The sequence below is a fragment of the Anthonomus grandis genome, chromosome 12 (assembly GCF_022605725.1).
Source record: "Anthonomus grandis grandis chromosome 12, icAntGran1.3, whole genome shotgun sequence".
NCBI lineage: Eukaryota > Metazoa > Arthropoda > Insecta > Coleoptera > Curculionidae > Anthonomus > Anthonomus grandis.
This window is the reverse complement of record NC_065557.1, coordinates 23,363,170-23,385,036: the sequence shown is the minus strand read 5'-3', so window position 1 is coordinate 23,385,036 and position 21,867 is coordinate 23,363,170. Positions and strand designations below refer to the sequence as shown.

The 21,867-nt window shown below is 30.2% G+C and overlaps 1 protein-coding gene across 2 annotated transcripts in view; it reads left to right on the top strand.

Moving 5' to 3' along the window:
• LOC126742791 (uncharacterized) overlaps positions 1-20,364 on the top strand; it is a 71,615-nt gene extending 51,251 nt beyond the window's left edge. For both annotated transcript variants that reach the window (XM_050449583.1, XM_050449582.1), the window contains exons 14-19: positions 4,247-4,600; positions 4,885-5,045; positions 6,644-6,798; positions 9,492-9,734; positions 14,918-15,956; positions 19,524-20,364. In XM_050449583.1, the coding sequence (XP_050305540.1) occupies positions 4,247-4,600; positions 4,885-5,045; positions 6,644-6,798; positions 9,492-9,734; positions 14,918-15,956; positions 19,524-19,817 (2,246 nt within the window). In that variant the 3' untranslated portion in view covers positions 19,818-20,364. The remainder of the gene's footprint in view (positions 1-4,246; positions 4,601-4,884; positions 5,046-6,643; positions 6,799-9,491; positions 9,735-14,917; positions 15,957-19,523) is intronic.
• The last annotated feature ends 1,503 nt before the right edge of the window (positions 20,365-21,867 follow it).

Here is a 21,867-nt window from a genome sequence, read left to right as displayed (position 1 = left end):
TCGGAATAAAAAATTAAAAAAAGCTGGACAAAATACTTGGAACTAAATGATTTTTATTCAAAAACGACATAAAACATAACTTATTGAAACATAATATTATAATTAATTAGCATTAATTACTGCCTGCATTCTTCTGGGCATTGATTCAATCAAATTTTCAATTATTTGTCTGTCAATGTGAGTCCAGGCTTCAACAAGCTTATGAAATAGTTCATCAGCATTTTTGACTGTTCCAGATGCCCGAATTTTGCGATCCAGATGTTCCCATAAATTTTCAATCGAGTTTAAGTCTGGACTCTAGGCCGGCCACTTTAAAACTGTGATCTTTTCTTGATCCAACCATTCTTTTAAGCATTTTTGACGAATGTTTTGGATCGTTATTATGCTGGAATACAAAATTTACTGGCATAGACTCAAATGTGTAAGGCTCCATTATATTTCGCAAAATATCCCGATACATAAATCGATCCATTTTCCCCACAATTTTATGTATTGGCCCAGTACCATACCAAGAAAAGCATCCCCATACTATCACATTACCACCTCCATGTTTAACCGTAGGTCGGATAAACTTTTTCTTAAGTCTTTCACCTTTCGGTCGTCTTACATGAAGTATTCCATCACTGGAAAACAGATTGAACTTAGATTCGTCACTGAATAGCACTTTTTTCCAATCTTGTACAGTCCACTTAAGATGATCCATTGCAAATTGTAGGCGTAACTTGACATTTTTCTTCCGCAGCAAAGGTTTTTTAGCAGGTCTGTAGCTGTTAAGTCCACCAGAACACAATAGCCTTCTTACCGTTCTTGCAGACGTATTGGAAGGCTCACCTTCATTTAATTTTTGTAAAATGGGTCATTCTGTGAAATATTTAAAATTCGCCTATCCACCCGGGCAGTCGTGGCTTTAGGTCTTCCAGTGCTTTTACCTGGTACCACATTTCCAAATATACGATATTTCTTAATTATCCGTGACACGGTGTTCTTAGGAACGTTTAGTCTTTGAGCAATATTACGCTGCCTAACACCCTGATTGTAAAAATCTAAAATTCTTTGGCGAATGTCGCTGGAATAGGCCTTGCCTTTTCCCATGGTAACACAAAATAAAATAAATAAAAAGAACTCACTTGCACACTGGTGTGTCAAAGACTGCCTGTAAAATACATCTTTTATAAAAAGCTCCAAGCATTTTGTCCAGCACAAAAATTTAAAGTATTTCGTATTGTCTGAAACAATATAAGGTTGAAATTCTGGTATGCTTTTTTGTTTACTTATAAATATGTTTATTGATTGGATGTACAAAAATAAAATATAAATTTAAAACATTGGAAAAATTTAAAATTTTTAAAAGTTCCATATCAATTTTTATGGCCAATACTGTACATGCAATTTTTTGGAAAAACTCTGTAGTAGCAAAAGGTCCTCATAAAGAAAAAAAGTTGGACCAATTATAACCAAAATATGATCGTTTGTAAAATGATGAGATAGCTGTGCAAATGTAGCACATTTCTCAAAAATTGACATTTTTAGCGAAAATATCTACTACTATTTCTTCGTAATAACAAAAAAAAAAATTAGCGCAAATGCAACCGTCAGAATGCATCCTAATTTTTTTCAACTAATTTTAATAGATTAGATACTAATTATTTGTTCTTCAAAAGTCTTAGTAGTTCATTCGTCAAAATGCAAAAAAAAAACTTATAGTTCATATCGAGTAAACTTCGATGCCAGCGTAACATAAACTCTGTATTATGTCGGATTTTATACAGGATGTCCCGAAAGTAATGGGACATAGAACAAATATTCCTTACGTCAAAATAATGTATTGAGGTCAACTTGCCTTATCCTAACTTTAATAGCAACTGAAATACAGGGTGTACTGACATACTAACATGAAATTTTAAACATACGAGTCTTAAAAAGAAAAATAAAATTTCGTATACAGTTTTCGGGTTTTCGGTAGAGGGCGCTCGTTGTGTTCGTTTTTACTTTTTTAAAGTATCAAAATAAATTCCCTTTTTAATTTTACATAAAAAATGTGTACCTTATTAAAGTCGCTAGAAGCAATCATTTTCGACATAATCACCAATTTAAAAAAAAAATTGAAAATATTTATTTACTATTTTATTTAAATAGCATCTTTGGCAGTTGGCGTTGAAGACAAGTGTTGTTTTGTTTTGTTTTGAATGTCATATAAAACTTTTAAAACGAGTAAAAAAGTTTTTTTTAAGTTTAATCATTTTAAGTAATGCCTAGGCATAATTTATTTACCAATTTGGAGATGGAAATATTTCCAGATAGACAACAACCTAATTAAAAATTATTGCAAAGAATTTATAGCCGACTAGGAGAAACTAGATCATTTTGGGCCAAAAATGCCTGCCAAGAACAGGAAGAAGAAATTTTAGTCCGTAAGTACTAGGCGAATAGCGACAGCTACGGGTGTAAGCAAATCATGTGTTGGTAAACTACTTTAGAAAGAAGGCCATCCATACCCCTTTACACCAGTTTCGTGTTTGATCCCACCAGATTTGCCAGCCAGAATGCAGTTTTGTCGTCAGTTTAAAAATATGCAAAACGCAGATCCAATGCTTATTAGCATAGTACATAGTAAAACCCCCATTCAGTTGTCAGTGGTCGTTTCCAGCATGAATTTAAGGTTAAAATTTGGTGTGGTTTTATTGGAAACCATATAATAGGCCCTTATGAAGTACCACCTAATTTGAACGGAGACTCGTACTTAAATTTCTTACGAAATGAACTTTTTTAGAGGTTTTTAAAAAGTTATTGCATTAAATGTTAGGCAGAACATATATTTTATGCAAGATGCACCGCCAGCGCATTTTTCTCGATAGGTACGCAATTACCTTGACGAACAATATCCCGAATGAATTGGATTGGCCATGGGGGACCTGCTTTGGCCTGCCCGTAATCCAGACTGAAACCCCTTGAACTTCTGTATTTGGTGATATTTGCAATCAGTTGTTTATGATGGTCTTATAAGTAATCTAAATGAACTAAATGTAAAAATTGTGAATTCTGTAAATATGTTAAAAAATAATGAGGATCTTCTTTTTAAAATACGGCAGTCATTTTTTAAACGTATTTCAAAATGCATCGAAGTTAATGCAGGGCATTTTGAACAGTTGTTATAGTAGCGTTATTTGTATGTTTCTTTGTTTATTATTGTTTTTGGTATATTTGCTTAAAAATAAAATATAAAAAAATACATAAATATTATTTACTTTGATTATGATATAAGAATTAACCAAAAAGTCGTAATATCTTTTTGTATTTACTAACACTTCTAATTTTACATAAATATTAATAATCTTATGTATTAATTCTATTTTATTTAGGATTGCATTGCTAAAAATCTAGTAAATTTAAGTCATTCGCATATTATGAAAACCTAAAACTGCGATTATTTCGAAAATGGTTTGGCTCCTAGCGACTTTAATAAGGTATAAATTTTTTATGTAATATTAAAAAAGGAAATTATTTTGTAACTTTTCAAACCAATTTACGGAGCTGCAAAAAAGTTAAGGGATTTAAAAAATTAAAAACTAACGCAACGAGCGCTCTCTACCGAAAACGCGAAAACTGTATACGAAATTTCCTTTTTCTTTTTAAAAGACTCTTATGTTCTAAATTTCATGTCAGTATGTCATTTAGTTTAAGACCTATGAGAAAAAAACGGTAAATCAAATAATTATTTGACATCCTGTATTTCAGTTACTATTAGAGTTAGGTTACAAGTTGACCTCAATCACATTATTTTGACGTAAGGAATCTACTGTTGTTCTATATCCCATTACTTTCGGGATAACCTGTATATGTATATTGAATCAAGCTCCCTGCACCGGCTATTAGTTACTTTGGCTTCTTGTAAAAGTATTATTATGAAGTGCTCTTAACCATTTTTTATTGCAAGTTAAGATTTAGAACCTTAAAAAGACAAAAAATCTACTAAAACAGCAAATCCTAGGACAAAACTTAGGAAGCACATAGCATGTAACTTATTTATTATGTAACTTGTTACTAACAGAATCGAGAGCGCGAAATTAAATTAACATTCAGTTTACCATGCCCTGCGTGTATCGAAGTATATTTGGTGTTAATTCTATGTAGAAAGTTGTATAATATAAAGTTGCTTAGTTCCTAAAAAAACATAATTTTGTGCATCTACAATCTGAAATTATTATTTTAAATTATTTTGTGGAAAAAACTTATGTTCTTTTCGTAGGTACTGCGACCATTCTTGATCCTAGTAATCGAGAACCTAGAAAATCTATATCTGAATCTAAAGTTAGTGAAACTGAGGTAACAGTAGACCAGATAATTTCTAAGGCCGTTATTGCTGTAAGTAAAGAGAAGGAGGCTCCTGGATTAGACCCGACTAAAGAAAAAACCTCTCCAAAAGCTAATTTTGCTTCTCTTGAAACTGAGAATACACAAACCAAGATTCAAGTTCCAGTAATTGAAAAAATATTTAGCGGAACTGCAACGTCTAGCAAATCAAAGAGTGATAGTGCAATCTTATTTGATCCCATAGATGATGATGTGGTAATTATACCTCCCAAAAGTCCAAATGTTATAGGTAAGTAATTCATCAAAAAACAAGAATATTACAAAGATTTTAGATATATTATTTATTATCTTAGTTTAGGCAATCATAAAAACAATTATTAAAATTATATTTAAAATTTGAAATCCTAAAACATTTTAAATTTTATGCGGTTTATTTTTAAAATAATGGTAAAATTATTACAATACTTAAATATTAATACTTAATTACGTAATTACAATACTTAATCATCAATTACAAATAATACGTCAACTAGTAATGTTCTTTAATACAGTTGTGTATCATTATTTATTTAGTGATAGAATCAGATGAAGAAGAGCCATTTACAAAAGGGGTAGCCAATTCACCTAAAACAGGCAAGAGTAGGAACTTAAAACGCCCAGGCACTACGGATTTGCTTCAGGAAGCCGTTAAGTTAGCCAAAATTGAGGAGTCAGATGACGATGATGCTACTATGGTAATTTTTTAAATGTTTATTTGAAGGGAAAATTCTTGAAGGGAAACTGTTTTTTAACATTCTTTTATTTGCATTTAAATATTTTAGTTACATTGCTACTTTGTTTGTCACATTTTGTGATATTCTGTTAGTAATTTCGTATTTGTCTCATTTGTCGATCGCCCTAAACTAAATAGAATGTATACTAATAGAATGTATTGTTTATACTATTTTACGTTAAATAATAGCAAAGCTCATTTTACAGCCTGTTAATTTTCTTTATATTCACAATTCATTTTCCCAAAATTAAAGATTTACCTTGTCTGTTATAAACTGAAACTAATAAAAAAGTAACTTATTTCTCGAGGTTAGGTACTACATTTTTGTGTTCAGTGTTGTTGCACATTAAATTAATTGATTATAAAAATATCAGTTACTTGGTACTGTTATTATGTTATATTACAAAATCTTAATCCATTGATTTTAACATTTTTTTAGGGCTATTTATCCCACTTGTGCATGTATTGTATCGCAACTTTTTTTATCGTTGGCCATAAAAAGATCTAACATCCTTTTTGATTCGGTGATCTAAAACATCTAGATAAATGATACAGAAATCAAAAGGTAAACTTTACCTAGTTACTATGGGATCATCTAACTGGTTAAAGTCTCAATATGGTTTTATAGAAATTGCTCTTGTGTTATAAGGTGAAGCACCATCTTGTAGGAAAAATAATCGCCCCTGCACATTTATAACCCTGCTATACAATAGCAGTTTTATGCGCGATATACCTCCAATTAACTCGGTAGTATTGGTATCTTTGTTAATATTTAAGATAAGGATCTGTTATATTACCAAACTACAAATTAAAATGATGAAAATAGAAAAAACAAGTCAAAGATAATAATACTACTAGCTTAAGCCTAACTTAATAACAAAGTTAAAAATATCGCCATCTTGTTTAATACATTTCTGACCACACTTAAGCACATGCCTTGTAGCTTTTAAGATTGATGTTCCATCTATTGATCCAATTATTTTCGTAATATATTTCGTAAGAAAAGTATTTTAATGAGAGGCTTCCATTTAACAAAAGTACATTTTTCAAAATTTTTAGAGAACGCAATGTTAATTTTTTTTTAGTTTTAACGATTTTAATCATCAGAAAATATCCTACTAGTTTGCTAATTTTCCCAACCCTGTATCTTAAATATTAGCAAAGATGCCAATATTGCCGACTTAATCGGAGGCTTCCTGTGTAATAGTAATATCATAAACAATAATGAATATAGAGCTACTGAATCTTAATAATGTATTTATGAGATAATTTATTTTAATAATTAAATAAATTAATTACCTCAAAAACAAATTATATTAATAATTTATTATATAAGAAAGACGAGGTTTATATTGCACCCATTATTTAAGAAATTATCCCCGCTCTTGTTCAGAAATAAAAGCCTTGTATATTTTCCTGTGCAATCCAATTCTCTATTGACATTAACAATTTTGTATTATAACAATAATTAGTTATAATAATATGCATCCAGGACACATATTTTTGCACTAACCAATGATGGAATAAGTTCGTGACATTAAAATGCCTCCTAAATTTTAGGCTCAAAGTTGCAGCAGACCAAATCTTATAAATCTATTTGGCGGTGTTGGTTTACCATTCAACAAACAATGGAAATGTCCGACATGTAACCAGTTTAAATCCAAAAGAGCTAGCGATTTCATGTTCCATCTTTATAAAGATCACAAAACTTTCAGGTATGTTATATGTTTTGATATACATATATCTATTTATACAGGGTGTACATTTAATATCGCGGTGCTCGATTGCGGCTAAATCTTAAAATAGAAAAAAAAACTTTAATAGGGGGAATGTTAATTAGGTTAGACGGGCTACTTTTTAAAATCAGTTTGATTGATACAGGGTGTTTAAAAAAAAAGCGTAGTACATAATTTGATTTTTTTTTAAATGGAACCACCTATTTTTTTTTCTTAAATGGGTATTCTCATTTGACTCTCTCTTTAACCCTAAAACTGATTTGCCCTGAAATGCGACGTTGTTGAGTTATTAAGCATGTAAAGAAATTTTCACGAAAATCTATGTTTTACTTGAATTTTATTATTTACCACCGACGTTTTTTATCTTTTTGAAAATCTATGTAGAGTCCTTGGCTGAGTTCATTTCATCTTTTAAAATTCCAAAATTAATTTTTTTATACGGGGTGATCAAAATAGTGACTCAAATAATGATATTTTTAATTCAATTTTGCGAATTTTTTTTATAAATGGAACACCCTATATTTAGTGATGCGTTTTGATAGCATTCTTTCATTTTCAATTTGATACCAAGAAGTTTGCTTTTATCTCTAATCGTTTTCGCAAAATTTGTTTTTAAAGAATAATTACATATTTTTTTATAGGCATTACAACGTTTATTTTTATTTGAAAATGATAAAAGCATACTGGATGCGTAGAGTTCCAAAAAAAACAAGAACAGAAACAATTTTAAATGATAAATGAGAAATCAAATTCTCATTCACCCAGTCGGTTGTAGAAAATCCGAAAATTAGAGTAAGACAAATAAGGACAAATACCGTAGGAAAATGCCACAAGAAAAATAAATATCACTTCCATCAAGTTCAGAATTAAGAATATTACATTAAGAATTCATCAAAAACATTAACAACATTAATTAAAAACATTATAAAAAAAGTTCCCAAACATGGCTCAAAATGTCTACAGTTTTGCTCCAAACACAAATCAGCCCTACGTGCGAAAGATGTTCTAACTGCACGAAGCGTATAGGCATAATACGTCTAAAAGACTATTGAATGCGCTCCACCATATCTTCCCTAGTTGTCGGTGCAATACGTTTAACTACTGATTTAACATTCCCCCACAAGAAAAAATCCAGAGGCGTTAATTCCGGTGACCTAGGAGGCCATCCACTGGGACCTATCCAGTATAAAGTTTAATAAATATGTATATAAAAGTTATTTTAATAATTAACCTAGCCTTCTAATCAATCTAGTACCAAATTGGTGTGTGATATGGTCCCTGACATTTGCACTGAAATGAGCTGGTGCACCGTTCAACCGTAGTCACATCTTACAAAGTCGTGAAGATCTTGGATCAAACATGGAAAATCCTCTCTTAAGAAATTTAAAAAAAACTTCCCCTATTAAACGATTTTCAAAAAAGTATGGGCCAATAACAAAATTATGTACTATTCCACCCCAAACATTGATGCTCTGTGTTGAAAATTATTGATAAAAACTCGATGGGGAAGTTCTTACTTATTTGTCTTTTTGCGTGTTTCTACAACCTTATCACTCTGATTCCATAAAATATCTATCAATTGTTTTCCGTCGTAAATGTGGTAATGCCTATAAAAAAAATATGTAATTTTTCCTTTAGGAACAAATTTTGAGAAAACGGTTAGAGATAAACGTAAACTTGTTGGTATCAAATTGAAGATAAAAGAATACTTTATTAAAACGCGTTACTAGATACAGGGTGTTCTATTTAAAAAAATAGCGCAAAATTGAATTGAAAATATTATTATTTGATTAACGATTTTGATCACCCTGTATAAAAAAAATTAATTGTGAAATTTCGAAAGATGAAATGATTTTAGCCAAGGACTCTACATGAACTTTTTAAAAAGATAAAAAACGTCGGTGGTAATTATTAAAACTAAAGTGAAACATTAATTTTCCTCGAATTACGAGACAGTTTTACCACTAACCAAAACTCTTTATTTTTAATCTCGACACGTATTTCGCTAACGATGTTAGCATCTTCGGGAGAAGATTAAAACTAAACTAAAACTACTTACAGATCTCCTTATATACTAATGACGTAACTAATAGAGCGGAAAAAGCAATGAAGCATGGCCAAACAAATTTTATACACTAACTAAACTATATAATTGACTATAAGTTTAGTTTAATTAGCTTTTTCCGCTCTATTAGTTACATCATTAGTATATAAGGAAATCTGTAAGTAGTTTTAGTTTAGTTTTAATCTTCTCCCGGAGATGCTAACATCTTTAGCGAAATACGTGTCGAGATTAAAAATAAAGATTTAATGGTAAAACTGTCTCGTAATTTGAGCATCACACCAAAGGTTCAAACCATAGGACTATTAATTTTCCTGAAAATTTCTCAGAATGCCAGAAAAAAAATATAGATGGTTCCATTAAAAAAAAAAATAAAATTATGTACTATGATTTTTTGGGACCCCCTGTATCAACTAGACTAATTTTAAAAAGTACCCCCTCTAACATAATTAACATCCCCCTAATTAAGGTTTATTCGTTTTAAGGTTTAGCCGCAATCGAGCAATGCGATATTAAACACCAGATTATAATGAACACCCTGTATAAGCTAATTCGAATACATATTTAAGCCAAAAATATAAATATATTTAATGTCATAAATTAATTTTAGATATCGTTGCAAAGCTTGCTCCGATCAAAGTATCACGTACAAATACATGCAGAGCCATGTAGAATTTCATCCTGGATTTAATGACGACATTATTGAGCGATTACCTCCAAATGTTAAGTTAGATACGTGGATTCACATTGTTATCAGAGAACAAAGCTTGGAAATACTCAAAAATGCTCCATTATTTCAGAAACGTCCGGTTACTGCACCTACTGATATCAAATGTTTTTTCTGTGAAGAGAAGTAAGTTTTCTTATCAAACCTATTTTATATGTAGCTTATTATTGTTACTAGTAACCTCTAACTACAAAAAATTATCCCAATTGTGAAAGATAATAAGTTATTGCAATATAAATTAACTTAAAAAATCCTAAAGTAACGCAACCAGTTTTTGGCCACTTGAAAAAAAATTGAATATTTTTAATAAAATCATTTTTACACATAATCAGATATAAATTTTATTCGTGTTTTTTTTTTAATTTTCCATGCTTCCAACTAATTAGATGTAAAAATAATAAGTTTTTTGAATCCTGGTTTTATGTTTGTCTTCACAAAAAAAGTAAAAATAAACAAACTAATTTGGGCGGCAGCTGAAACAAACTAATATGAGCCTATGCGGCCGAAAACCTCTTTTATATATTTTGAGCGTGTCTTTTTAAAATCATTTGTTAAATTATGTATTATTGTTTTCTATTCTAGTTTTTATTAAAATATAGATGTTTTTAAATTTTATATTTTAACTTTTTTCATTTTTTTTTCAAATTTGCTTATTATGTAAAATTTAAAGATCAAAAGAACCACATTTGCGATAATATATATTAAATTTATTATAAAGAGAGAAAAGATTTTTTTTTATCGAATTCATTGCTATTTATGGGTAACTGTTGATTTATGATACCAACCATGTAGATGATTTTGGGTTTCCCATTTATGTCTAGGGCTTGCTATAAGTGGATAAGATGAAACTAGCAGTGCATGCAATAGTTGTTAAGCGAGAACATTTTCTTGCATGAGACACACACACTAAACAGACATTCTCAGCTCATTGACTTTATATTATGATATCCATGAATTAATATTTTGTGGACGAACTACGGCATATAATGCTACTGATATAATTGAACAAATTAATTGGCTGTTTCATAAGCATATTCTCAAACTTTGACTCATTGACATCGTAGCCGCTAGCAATGACTTATCTAATAGGTATTATGCGACGTAGTCATTCTTGATAAAAACCTGTTATATCAAATACAAGTTGCTGTTGGATTTTGTAATTCCTTAACATTCAATCAGCTCAGACCATATTTAAGTACTTTCTACTATATTTGGTATTTTTTTCCTGTGTATATATTGGAATGTAGTGGAGTGGAAAGTGGAATTCTTTTACTTTTCATGATAACCAAATAAAATTTTGTAGATTGATGGAATTGTTATAAGGGCATCTTTTGACATATTCAGTTGTTTTCCGTCACTTTCTGTTTAACCGGAAGTGACATTAACTTTCTTATTTTAAATGAGACACTTGGTATTATTAGTATTTCGGAAGAAAATAATATTCTGAAAACAACGTGCGATATCATAGTTGCTACTTTAAATTTATATATATTTTTTTTTTATTTAAAAAAAAAAAGATAACATGCATTAAAAGTTATGAATTAATCTTTTACACGCCTATTAATGTCCAAACCAGCAATTTTGGCATTTACTTTATTTTTTTAAATATCACATTATTGGGAACAACGGCTTTTGAAATGCAGATTTGTTTTTCGTATAAATTAATGTGGTTAGTTCTTAAATCGGTGGATAAATAAACGTATAAGAAGAAAAAAACTAAGTCATATAAATGGACATATTTGTTTAATAAAAATAGCATAGAAGGCTTTGATTTCTTGAATAGGAGGCTGCGTTTTGACGCGTTTTTAAATTATTTTTTAATTGACATACTACATGACATCTTGTCAAGAGCATTTTTGATGTTTACTGACTATCTTTCTGCAAAACTGCATTTCAGTAGTAGTTATTCATAATAAGGTGCTATTTAAAAGTACTGGTGAAAAAACTAGTTGAAAAATTAAATAGGCGTGTAAAAGATTCAAATAATAAAATACAATGAATATTATTTTTCCGTGATTATTTGATCAAATATTGAAACTTTCGACGCATTCATGGCATCCTATTTCAAAATTTTAAAAATTGATTTTTTCTAAGAGTATATAACAAAAAGTGGCAAATGCGGTATCTTTTTTTTCAGAATATTATTTTTAATTACAATACGTAATAATATACCAATTGTCCCTTTTAAACAAAAAAGTTAGTGTCAGTTAAACCGGAAGTATAGAAAAATACCAGAACATGTCAAAAGATGCTTTTATAATTGTTCTATCGATAAACCAAATTTAATTTCTTTATCTTGAAAAAAAAACAAGTTATTAAGTATTATAATGATGATATTATAATGCCCATTTTCCTGTGTCACCCGGTATATCTTTGCATAAGTAAGAATAGAGACTACCCAAGCTTTTTATTTCTAAATCACTTTTTTTCGTTTAAAATTATATTTTATACGTAAATCACTTTTTTTGTGTATTTCTGTAGCGTCTAAGTGTATGTAGCTTTAAAAAATATTATTTTTCTGTTGAGTTTTGGAAGATAAGTGATTGCATTCTTTGGTTAACTCATAATAATTTATTAGCCACATAATTTTATAATGTGTAGAACTTTGAGGGATTTTAATCCCAAATTATAAGTTATTATAAAAAAGGGGGAGGGTAGTTGAGGGGAATTTGGTGCCTATATTCGGCAGTCTTTTGAAGGCTCGTTAACGTTTCAAAATTTTGAGTACGATCTTAATTATTCAGTTTCTATTTTAGTTTATTATTTGGGAAAGGAACTTTTTCTTATTAGCTCGATCGAAAGTCCTCCAAGAGGAGATTTATGGAGTAACACTTGCAATTTAGTACATGTACTGCATTCAACATCTTGCTCATCAGTTAAACTGCTGTTTAGTAAGGCGTTATTTTCTTGATGGAATACTCCCCTCATAAATCCCATAAGCGAAAATTATATGTTTGTTCAAACACAATTTTTTTTAATAGTAAATAACATAATTTTGTGAGTCTGGCTTTTGAAAGCAGCACAGTACAACATCGTATTACTTGATTTTTCTTAAGCTTTCGATAAGTTGGAACACACTTCGTTAAGTCTTATCTTTATGAAAGGAAAATACCTGAAAATAATTCTGCTAGTGTACCTCAAGAATTTATCTTAGACTTAGAACATTACAAGGCTAGAATAAGCATTGCCGTGGAATTATGGACAGTTTGTTTGCTTGCAATATCTATGATGCAATGATGCCAAATGCTTATGTAGAAATGGCAAAAAAAAACACTTTATAATATCATAAGAATTTGTCACTTATTTTGACAGGTACAAAACAATACTACGGTTTCTCTTTAATAAAAGATGAAGCATTTTCGTTGATAACATAAGATTCTCAGTGGCGAAGCGTGAATTTTTTTTTCGGGTAGACAAACAATAAAAATCGTTATATCGAAAGAAATGTGTATTCAATATTATTCAATTTAATAAAATAGAGAATGAAGGCGCAATAAATATTAACTCAAAGAGAAAAATTATGTAGTGATATAAAAAAGAAAAACATATTTACTACTAGCATACAAAAATAGATAAAAATAAATACAACTTACAAAAAAACACAACATAGGTATAACCATAACTTATAAATTATAATATCCAGTATAAAATAACTATTGCCAATATCGAACAGTCGTTGATAAATAACCACTAAAATATCCACTAAAAAAACATTTTCTATACACCCAAAAATAAAAATACTAATTATTAAATTACTATAGCACGCGCCCGCACCAAATGCCAAATGCAGACTCATCAAAACAAAACTGAAGATGTATTGCGGCCGACCAGATCAAGCGTGTCCATAGACCATAACCAATAAACAGCATAATAAAAATAAATAAAAATAACTCAACAGCTTAATAAAATAGCTGGTCGACTTCGATAGACAAAAGCTCGAATGTCTTTCCCGCGAGTAAATTTTGCAGACGTAATAGGCTGAATACTGATGCGGCCGGACCTCTGTCACCTGTTTGATGTGTATTTGGTTCGATTAGATGTTCCAAATTTCGGAAGACAAATATCAATGTGTCTTCCTGGGACTCGTATACATTAATTGGGTGTCAACCCTGCATTTTTATTTTAATTTGTGCGTCAGGCGGGGCGCGCCTTCGGATTAATCATGTTTAGATACTATTTAATAATAGTAAGGAGGCTTCGCTCTGTGTTAATTTTTTTTTAATTTTAATTCAACAATTACATGAAATAATTACGTGATAAATTAATAACAAATAACTGGATAATTTCGGGTAGACAGTGTCTACCTTGTCTACTCGTACGCTTCGCCACTGCCTATAAAGAAGTCAATATTCAAAGTAAAATGAATGCAGATTACGTGCATTAGAGAAAAAGACAACAACATCGCAACGCCGCTCGATCACATTGTTGATTCCACCGACACAAGAAATCTGTACCAGTAAAGTCGTCAAAAAATATTTAAATAATAAATATTTATTAATAATATATTATGCCTTAAATTATAAACAATATTACCGTTTATGAACTCTTTATATGTTCTGTAATGTACTTCTTTAGAGTAATCGTACTTTTCTTATAAAAAGCATTTTTATGGAAATTAAATATTTTATAAGTATTATAGATTTCTTAATAAGTTTTTATTATTCTACGTTTATGAGGAAGGTTGTCCCTTGATATGATGTTATGACAATATCGGTATTTACTTGTGAAAAGATCGGCTTAAATCGCCTTTTTCCCATGGCGCGGCACAAACAGCACAAGTTTTTACTATCATGATAGTTCACAAAAACGCTGAAATGATTCAACCTTTTTCTTTTCTTAACAAAAACTAAAGGAGAAATACAGAACTTCACAAATGCCGAATGTAAACACAAAGCCGTTTGTCAAGATGACATCAGCTTTTGCCTGCGGTGTTGCCATTTCAAATTTTTTACAAGCGGTTTTAGGAATAGAATGTTAATAGTTGTTTTTTGGTTTAAAGACGTTATTTTTGCGTATAATTATATATATTTCTACTTTTTATTTTTAATCCAAATCAATAAGTTAAATTAACTTTATTATGTGTTGATATAACTGAGAATCGATGAATATGTTTGTAAACAAAATACCTCTTGCCCCTGTGCACATGTTGAACTCAAACAAGGTTGTTTACTAATTCTTGCCCTTCAATGTTCTGCCTTAGGTGTTACTAGGAATATTTTTTCTTTTCTTTTAAATACAAATGTTTTTTTATGTATTTTTCCTTTTGCAAGATCAAAACGATATTTTAATTTACTTAATATTATTTTTAGATTTATGCTATGGCCAGATTGCTGGGAACACATGCTGTATCATTGGGTCATGATGCCATACCAGTGTCAAGACTGCCCCAGTGAATTTTATACGGTATATGAATTACGACAACATAATAAAATCGTGCATCGTAGAACTACATGTCAAGAGGTACCAAAAGGACCAACGCTAGCCAAAGCCCTACATTTTTCCGAGAATATTAAGAAAAGGCCAATATATTCAAATTCCTCATCAAATTTGCCAAAAAAAGCAAAATTAGAAGAGAGTCAAGAGTCAAGTATACTTATTAATGAAAGTGCATCATCCGAAAGTACTGATCAAATTATCATGTTAGACGATGACGAAGAGGAAAAATCTAAAACACCATCTAGTGACGAATCATTTGCCTGTCGTATCTGTGCCTTTATTTCAGATATTGAATCTGAAACAGTGGAGCATGTAAAAAATCACGTAGCACCAACTACAAAAGATTTGTCTAAATTACGATACCAAGTATTGGACAAGTCTAAATGTGAATCACGCGAAAATGAACTAATGGCATGTAACATTTGTGACATCGTTCTTTCAGAAATTAAACTCCGAAAGCATTTTATGGCTCAGCATAATGAAGAGTATGCGCCTTACAAGTATCGCTGTGACTTTTGTGATACTAAATTTTTTGTGGCAAGCGCAGCTAAAAATCATTATTCAAGAGTACACGGCGTTTCTAGAAACAGTTTTATTTCTGTTGGTGCCGCTAAAGATAAAAAGAAACAGCCGATCATTTATAGACAATATTATTGCACAAAGTGTAGCTACAGTGTTATTTCGATTAAATCGATGTCGATGAAACATCACCTGAAATCGCATTATAGAGATATGTTAGCGGGTGCAGAAGGCCAACCGGAAAAAAAAGATGATGTTATTATGATGGTGAATAAAGCAATAACGGAAGAACTTAAGGACATAATTAAGGCTGCAAAGGAAGTTAAGAGTTCCTGGGAAAAGGAAGAAAGCAGTAACCAGAAGAGAATAGTTGAGTGTTACTCTGGAAAAATGGTATGTTTAATTATTTTATTTTTAATGGGGTTTTATCGCTAATTTGCATCATCTATAATAAAAAGTATTTATATCTTATAAGGCTATAGGGTTTAAATATATTTAAAATTAGGCAATATTTCTGTTATAATTCCAGAGCTTGAAAATTGAAGATTTTTTTAGTCGAAAAATTTCTCATCCTGGACAATAAAGTTTATAATCTCTATATTGTTTGAAGTTATAGATCACATATTCTATTCTTCTATCACGGATTCTATTTTGTTTTTGCTGTTTATCAACGATATTGCTAGTCTGGACGTTAGCTGTAAAACTTGTCTATTCGCGGACGATACTAGTTTTATTTTTATCAACAATATTACTATTATACAGTGCGGCTCTTAATTGCCGTCCTTCCCTCTCTTATCTTTTGAATGCGTTTATAAAATAAAATAAAATAGAAAGGGGGAGGTTATACGATACATCGTTTGAAAGCATCCACTGGAATGCTTTATGGTCTTATAATATTATATTTTATTAGTCATTACTTCTATCCATAGCAACATGGCAGCCTTTCATAATCTTATTTTTTGCATTTTTATTTATTTTTATCTTCTTTTATTGACTACGTTTTGTAAATAGATAGCAAGTCCTAAAACGAAAAGTTTAAAATATAAATTACACAATATACATAACATATCTGAAACTAGCAAATAACAAAATTTATAAAACATAAACGACGCCTGTAACTATGAGCTTTTACAAAGGTATTTATTATAACCCTGTTATATTTAAAAATTCCTCAACACTTATTCAATTTTTTGTTAATGACTGCTTGCTTAAATTTATTATTAGAGAGATTTTTAACCTTGACTGGAAGCTTATTGTAAATATCTAGTCTTGGCGAATTTTGTATAGATTTTTCTAGCGTTCTAAAATTAGCTCTTATTAAATTTGCTGATCTTGTGCTATAGGTCTGAAAATTTGAGTTTATATTAAAAGTATTTTTGTTTTTATGTATTTCTACTAACTAATAGAGCATGTAGACAGCTGGAAGCGTTAATATTTTAAGTTTAATAAAGTAAGGTTTACAATGGTCTTTGCAGCCAATATTAGAGATAATCCTAATTACTTTTTTCTATAAAAGAAAAATGTCAATTTAATAGGTAGAGTTTGCCCATAACGCAATGCTATATGGAATATGTGAGTGAAATAGAGAGTAGTATGAATCCATATGAATTAAGGATTTATACATTAATAACGTCAATAATACATTTTAGTTTGCGAATTAGCTACACCACTGAATAAAGTTTTCTTTTTCGTGTATCTATGTGAGGTGTAGCTAAGGTTACTGTTCAGTGTGATGCCCAGTAGCTTAATACTTTTAGATTAAAATTCGGAAGTTTGCTTAAAAAATATTTTTTTGCGTTTTTTCCCGGTTTAACAGTTTTGAGTAAACTATTTTTCTGCGTTACCCATGTCCAGAAACATTACATTAGAACACGTTTTCAAACTTACAGTTTTATTTGAATTATTCGATATTTTTAGACTGGTAGAAGTGAAACTACCTATATTGGTTATAGATGACATTTCGGAATAACAAAATGTTACATTTTTATTGGCTTTAATATCCGAAATTAACTTGCTGGTCTAACTGCCATCCAATTGTAAAAAGATTTGGAGATCTCAAAACAATGACTGACTTAAGGATTTAAATAAATCGTTAAATGCAGTGATTTTTTTTAAAACTATTTTTAAATACTTCAGCTGAGCTAAAATAGTTAAGACCAAATTTACAAAAAATAAGAACTTAAATCTGAATTACTTTAAACGATCCATGATCAATAAATCTTTAACTACATTAATTGACTGGAATAAGTATAATACATTCTTTATAAAACAACATGTAAGTTATTGATCTAATACTTAATTACATAGTTTTAAACTTGCTTTTGTAAACCTATATTTTTCATAATATGTTTTTAAATCAAATTAGATCTGAAATAAGCTACCTAAAAAACAATACCTAATTGATATTAATACGATTTTCGAAACCTTCCTTCTTTTTTCCGAACGGCACTGCTCTAAAGTAAAGGCTAAAGTATCTAAAAGAAAAATTGAAACAAAATAGCTTGTATTAATAGATTAAATTGAATTCAATGTTTATAATGACAACATATTCAGTGAAAATTCTGTAATAAATTAACCTCTCTATTTAGTGAAAAAAAAAAGAATTATATCAAACATTTCCAAGATACCATATTTCCGTACAACATTTCTTCTTAGTAGTTTTCTTTGGTATGTTATTACGTAAATATCATTTTTCAAAAAATTATTTTCACATATCCATGTTATCACGAGTTTGAATCCATTCAAACGGCATTTGATTTAGAACCTGAGATTTAAAGAAACATTATTTAACTTACATTATTGTTTTTGTTTCTTTTTATTATGAAGTTCTTTATAAACAACACTTATTGTGAATTGTTGCTCATAACTGTGTATATTATGCAAGAGAAGCAGCTTTTAACTACGCTACTAAAGAAAAAAATGCCTACAAAAAAATGTTTCTTTAAAAATAGTCTTTCGAAGTACACCTGTCCAAAACATTAATAGATAGCAGCCCAAAGCGCCCGAGTTTTCAGGGCGGATATGTAAAGCTGGTAGACAGTAACTGTTGGCACACGCCTTTAGCAAAATTCTCAGGTTCACTTAAACCGACGCGACCGTGTCGCCATCCCATTGTCGGGTTCATTTTCGTCCATAAGTTTACGCACTTCTCAAATATTCAATCAACGTTAATATTTATTGAGCTAGTGTCTTAATCATTATGGTTGTACTGGGTCAAACTTACACTGTATTATTGTTTTTTTTAATATAATAGGTATGTTATTATTAATACGTTTCCTCTCCAGCATTCCAACTGATGTTATTATTTATTCATTATTTATTTTATTGTTTTTTTTCCGGCCCAAATAATAAGTTTTTTTAATTATTGCCTTTTTTTTTAATTTTTTAGTTTAATTTTTTATGTTACTGTCCTTTTATATCATCTAGTCCAATAATGACTATAACTTCGAGTTATATCAAGTGTAATATTGGTATTTAATATTTAATATAATTTTTGTTTATTGATTTCGTGTAAAACGTGGTAAATTTCTGACCAAATAAATTATCTTGTTCAAACAGATTACTGAAATGTTTCAAAGCGTTTTAGATATTTGCATCTGTACGTATTAAAGTTCTATGAACGTCATCTAGTGTTGTTAACAGGTGACTAAAATTTATAATGGCAGCTTTGATTATATAGTTTTTGTTTGTATAATTTATTCAGCATGGTATATTTATTATTATCAATATTTTTATTGGTTCCCAAAAGATCTGGCATTTTGAATACAGTTTTCCATTTAAATTACCCCTACTATTCCCTGTATAACCGGAGGTACCAAAACTATCAAAATATGTTTATTTTGTCCCTTTCCCCGCTGACTTGCTCCTGGAGAAATGACCCCCTATAATCATCACATGACATGATTTTTCAGCGTTGTAGTAATATAAAAACATTTTTTTTGAATTTCTTAAATTTTACAGATGGCAAGGAAATCTACATCAGCACCACATGTGAACCAGACCAGACGAAGATCTATCTCGATACCGTATGTGAGCCAGACCACAGCAGAAGAGGTTCAAGACGTCGAGGCGGGTTATAGCTTCTATGGCATTCCCCAGAAAAAGTTAGATCTATCAAAAATAGAAACAACGTTCGAAATGGATGACTTAGAGTATACTACAACTGCTGAACAGATGATGAAAATGATTAATATGGACACATATGTGGATATGAGCGACTGTATGATGGATCTTATGCCTATTGACTTTATTTGATCAGAACAGCAGTGATTAGATGATTTATTCTAAGTTGGGATTTATTTTAAGTTAAAAGTCACACCTGACAAAAAAAAGAATATTTAAGACTGATTTAATTTCTGCAAGCTTCATCGGAAAGTGTGCTAAAGAATACAGCGAGTTACTATTGTTTATGTTCGTGAAATTTGCTTGAATGCGTTTTGCTTTTTTCTACCGTTTTAATTTGACCATTTTATGCTTTTTACCATTTCAAGAAGTAACAATGGATGTTGGACCCTAGCAATTTAAAATAAAAGAGCCATGCCATCTTTTGTGATTATTTTGTATTTATAGAAAAGATCTGTGATTTTACTACAAACATAAGTTAACTGCGTGTGGCAGTACTGATGTATATAAATAGAACGACCGGGTAGATTAGTACGTATCTATAATTGATAGGGCCTAAGATGTATATAGGTAATTTAAAAAAAACGTTATAGATGACAGATACAGTTAAGTTTTTAAACTAGTTTCGTTCATTTTTATTTTGCATATAAAGTTGAATAAACCAATATGTTTGCATAAATCGTTTTTATTTTGATCCATTTCGGAAGCGTCACATATTACAGAAGAGTATCAAAATGTTGCTTTCTCATTCGTAGAGTGTTTACAGCTTGCAGGATCTTCTGCTGCAGGTTCTCCTAGAAGTTTTACAGAAGCATGCAAATTAGGTCGACGGCCAATCTGTAGTTTAATCTAGTTTAATCTATAAGTTAATTAATTAATTTAAACACAGCTTTTTCGTTGGTTGCAATTCTTTTTCTGTAATTGTATTCTTTCTTTTTCTATTCAAAGTTTAGCAACAAAGCTTTACAGGCTTCAGGAAGTTTACTCGACATAGTGCGTAGCATGAAAAATACTTTAAAAATTAAAATGGCGTGCCAGTTTCGTTGGTTTTTTAGCAATATGTGTAAAAAACCTTCACTGGCGTACAATTAGAACTGTCGCGACCAATGGCGCCACTAAATCCATGCATGTGTAGACATACCATAATGATGCGTAGTATTATCAAGCCATGATTAATATATTGCTTCTCTTGATTCAAGTTAAAAAAACACTAACATGATGTAGAACTACATTATACATTAAAGCTATTAGATTGTTTTTTTTACATACATCCAATATATTATATATTGGAGTTAAAATTAAACTTTATTCTTATAAACATGTGTCCTATAATGCACCCCCTCAGAGCTACAGCCCGCCCAAATTACATGAGGAAAATCGATTTTTTGGAACCGTTATTACAATTGTGCATCAATTCTTTTGAAAATTTGCATGTGTCCGGTTTTTGGATTTTATTTTCCTTCTCAAAAATAGTGTAAATCCAATTTTAGGGGAGCTTACCCTTCTGATGGTCCGCATCTTATGTTTCCCATATGAAATTTAAAAATATATCAACACCATCTAGTTAGCCATGAAAAAATATAAAATTTTTGTTTCTTGTATTATTTCGATATAATTAAGCATTTTCGAGAAAATTGCTGATAAACGAAAGTAGAGTATTATTAAACCCGATTAACTTTAATAAAACCCGACTGTTTTATTTTTTGTCAAATCAAATTAATTATATCCAAAAATGCAAAAAACAATTTTAGATTTTTTCATGGCTAATTAGATGGTGTGTATTTAAAAGTTCTTATGGGAAACATAAGATATGAGCCATCAAAAGAGTAAGCCCTCCTAAATCATTTCCTAAAATTGAGTTTATAGCATTTTTGGGACGAAAAATATCAAGACGACCCAAAACAATTAGGACTTGCAAATTTCCAAAAGATTTGACGTATAACTAGCAGTGTTCCCAATAATCGATTTTCTTCAAGCAATTTGCGCGGGCTGTAGCTCTGAAGGGTGCATTATAGGACACATGTTTATGGAAAAAAAAGTCTTTTTCTAACTCCAACAATATACTCTTAAAATATTTGCACCGAGTTTGGTAACACCCAGTATATCAAGAAATGCAATGAGGTGTTCCACCTCAATAAAATAAAAACTTAGTAGTATTGACCCCTGCTTAGTGATATACATA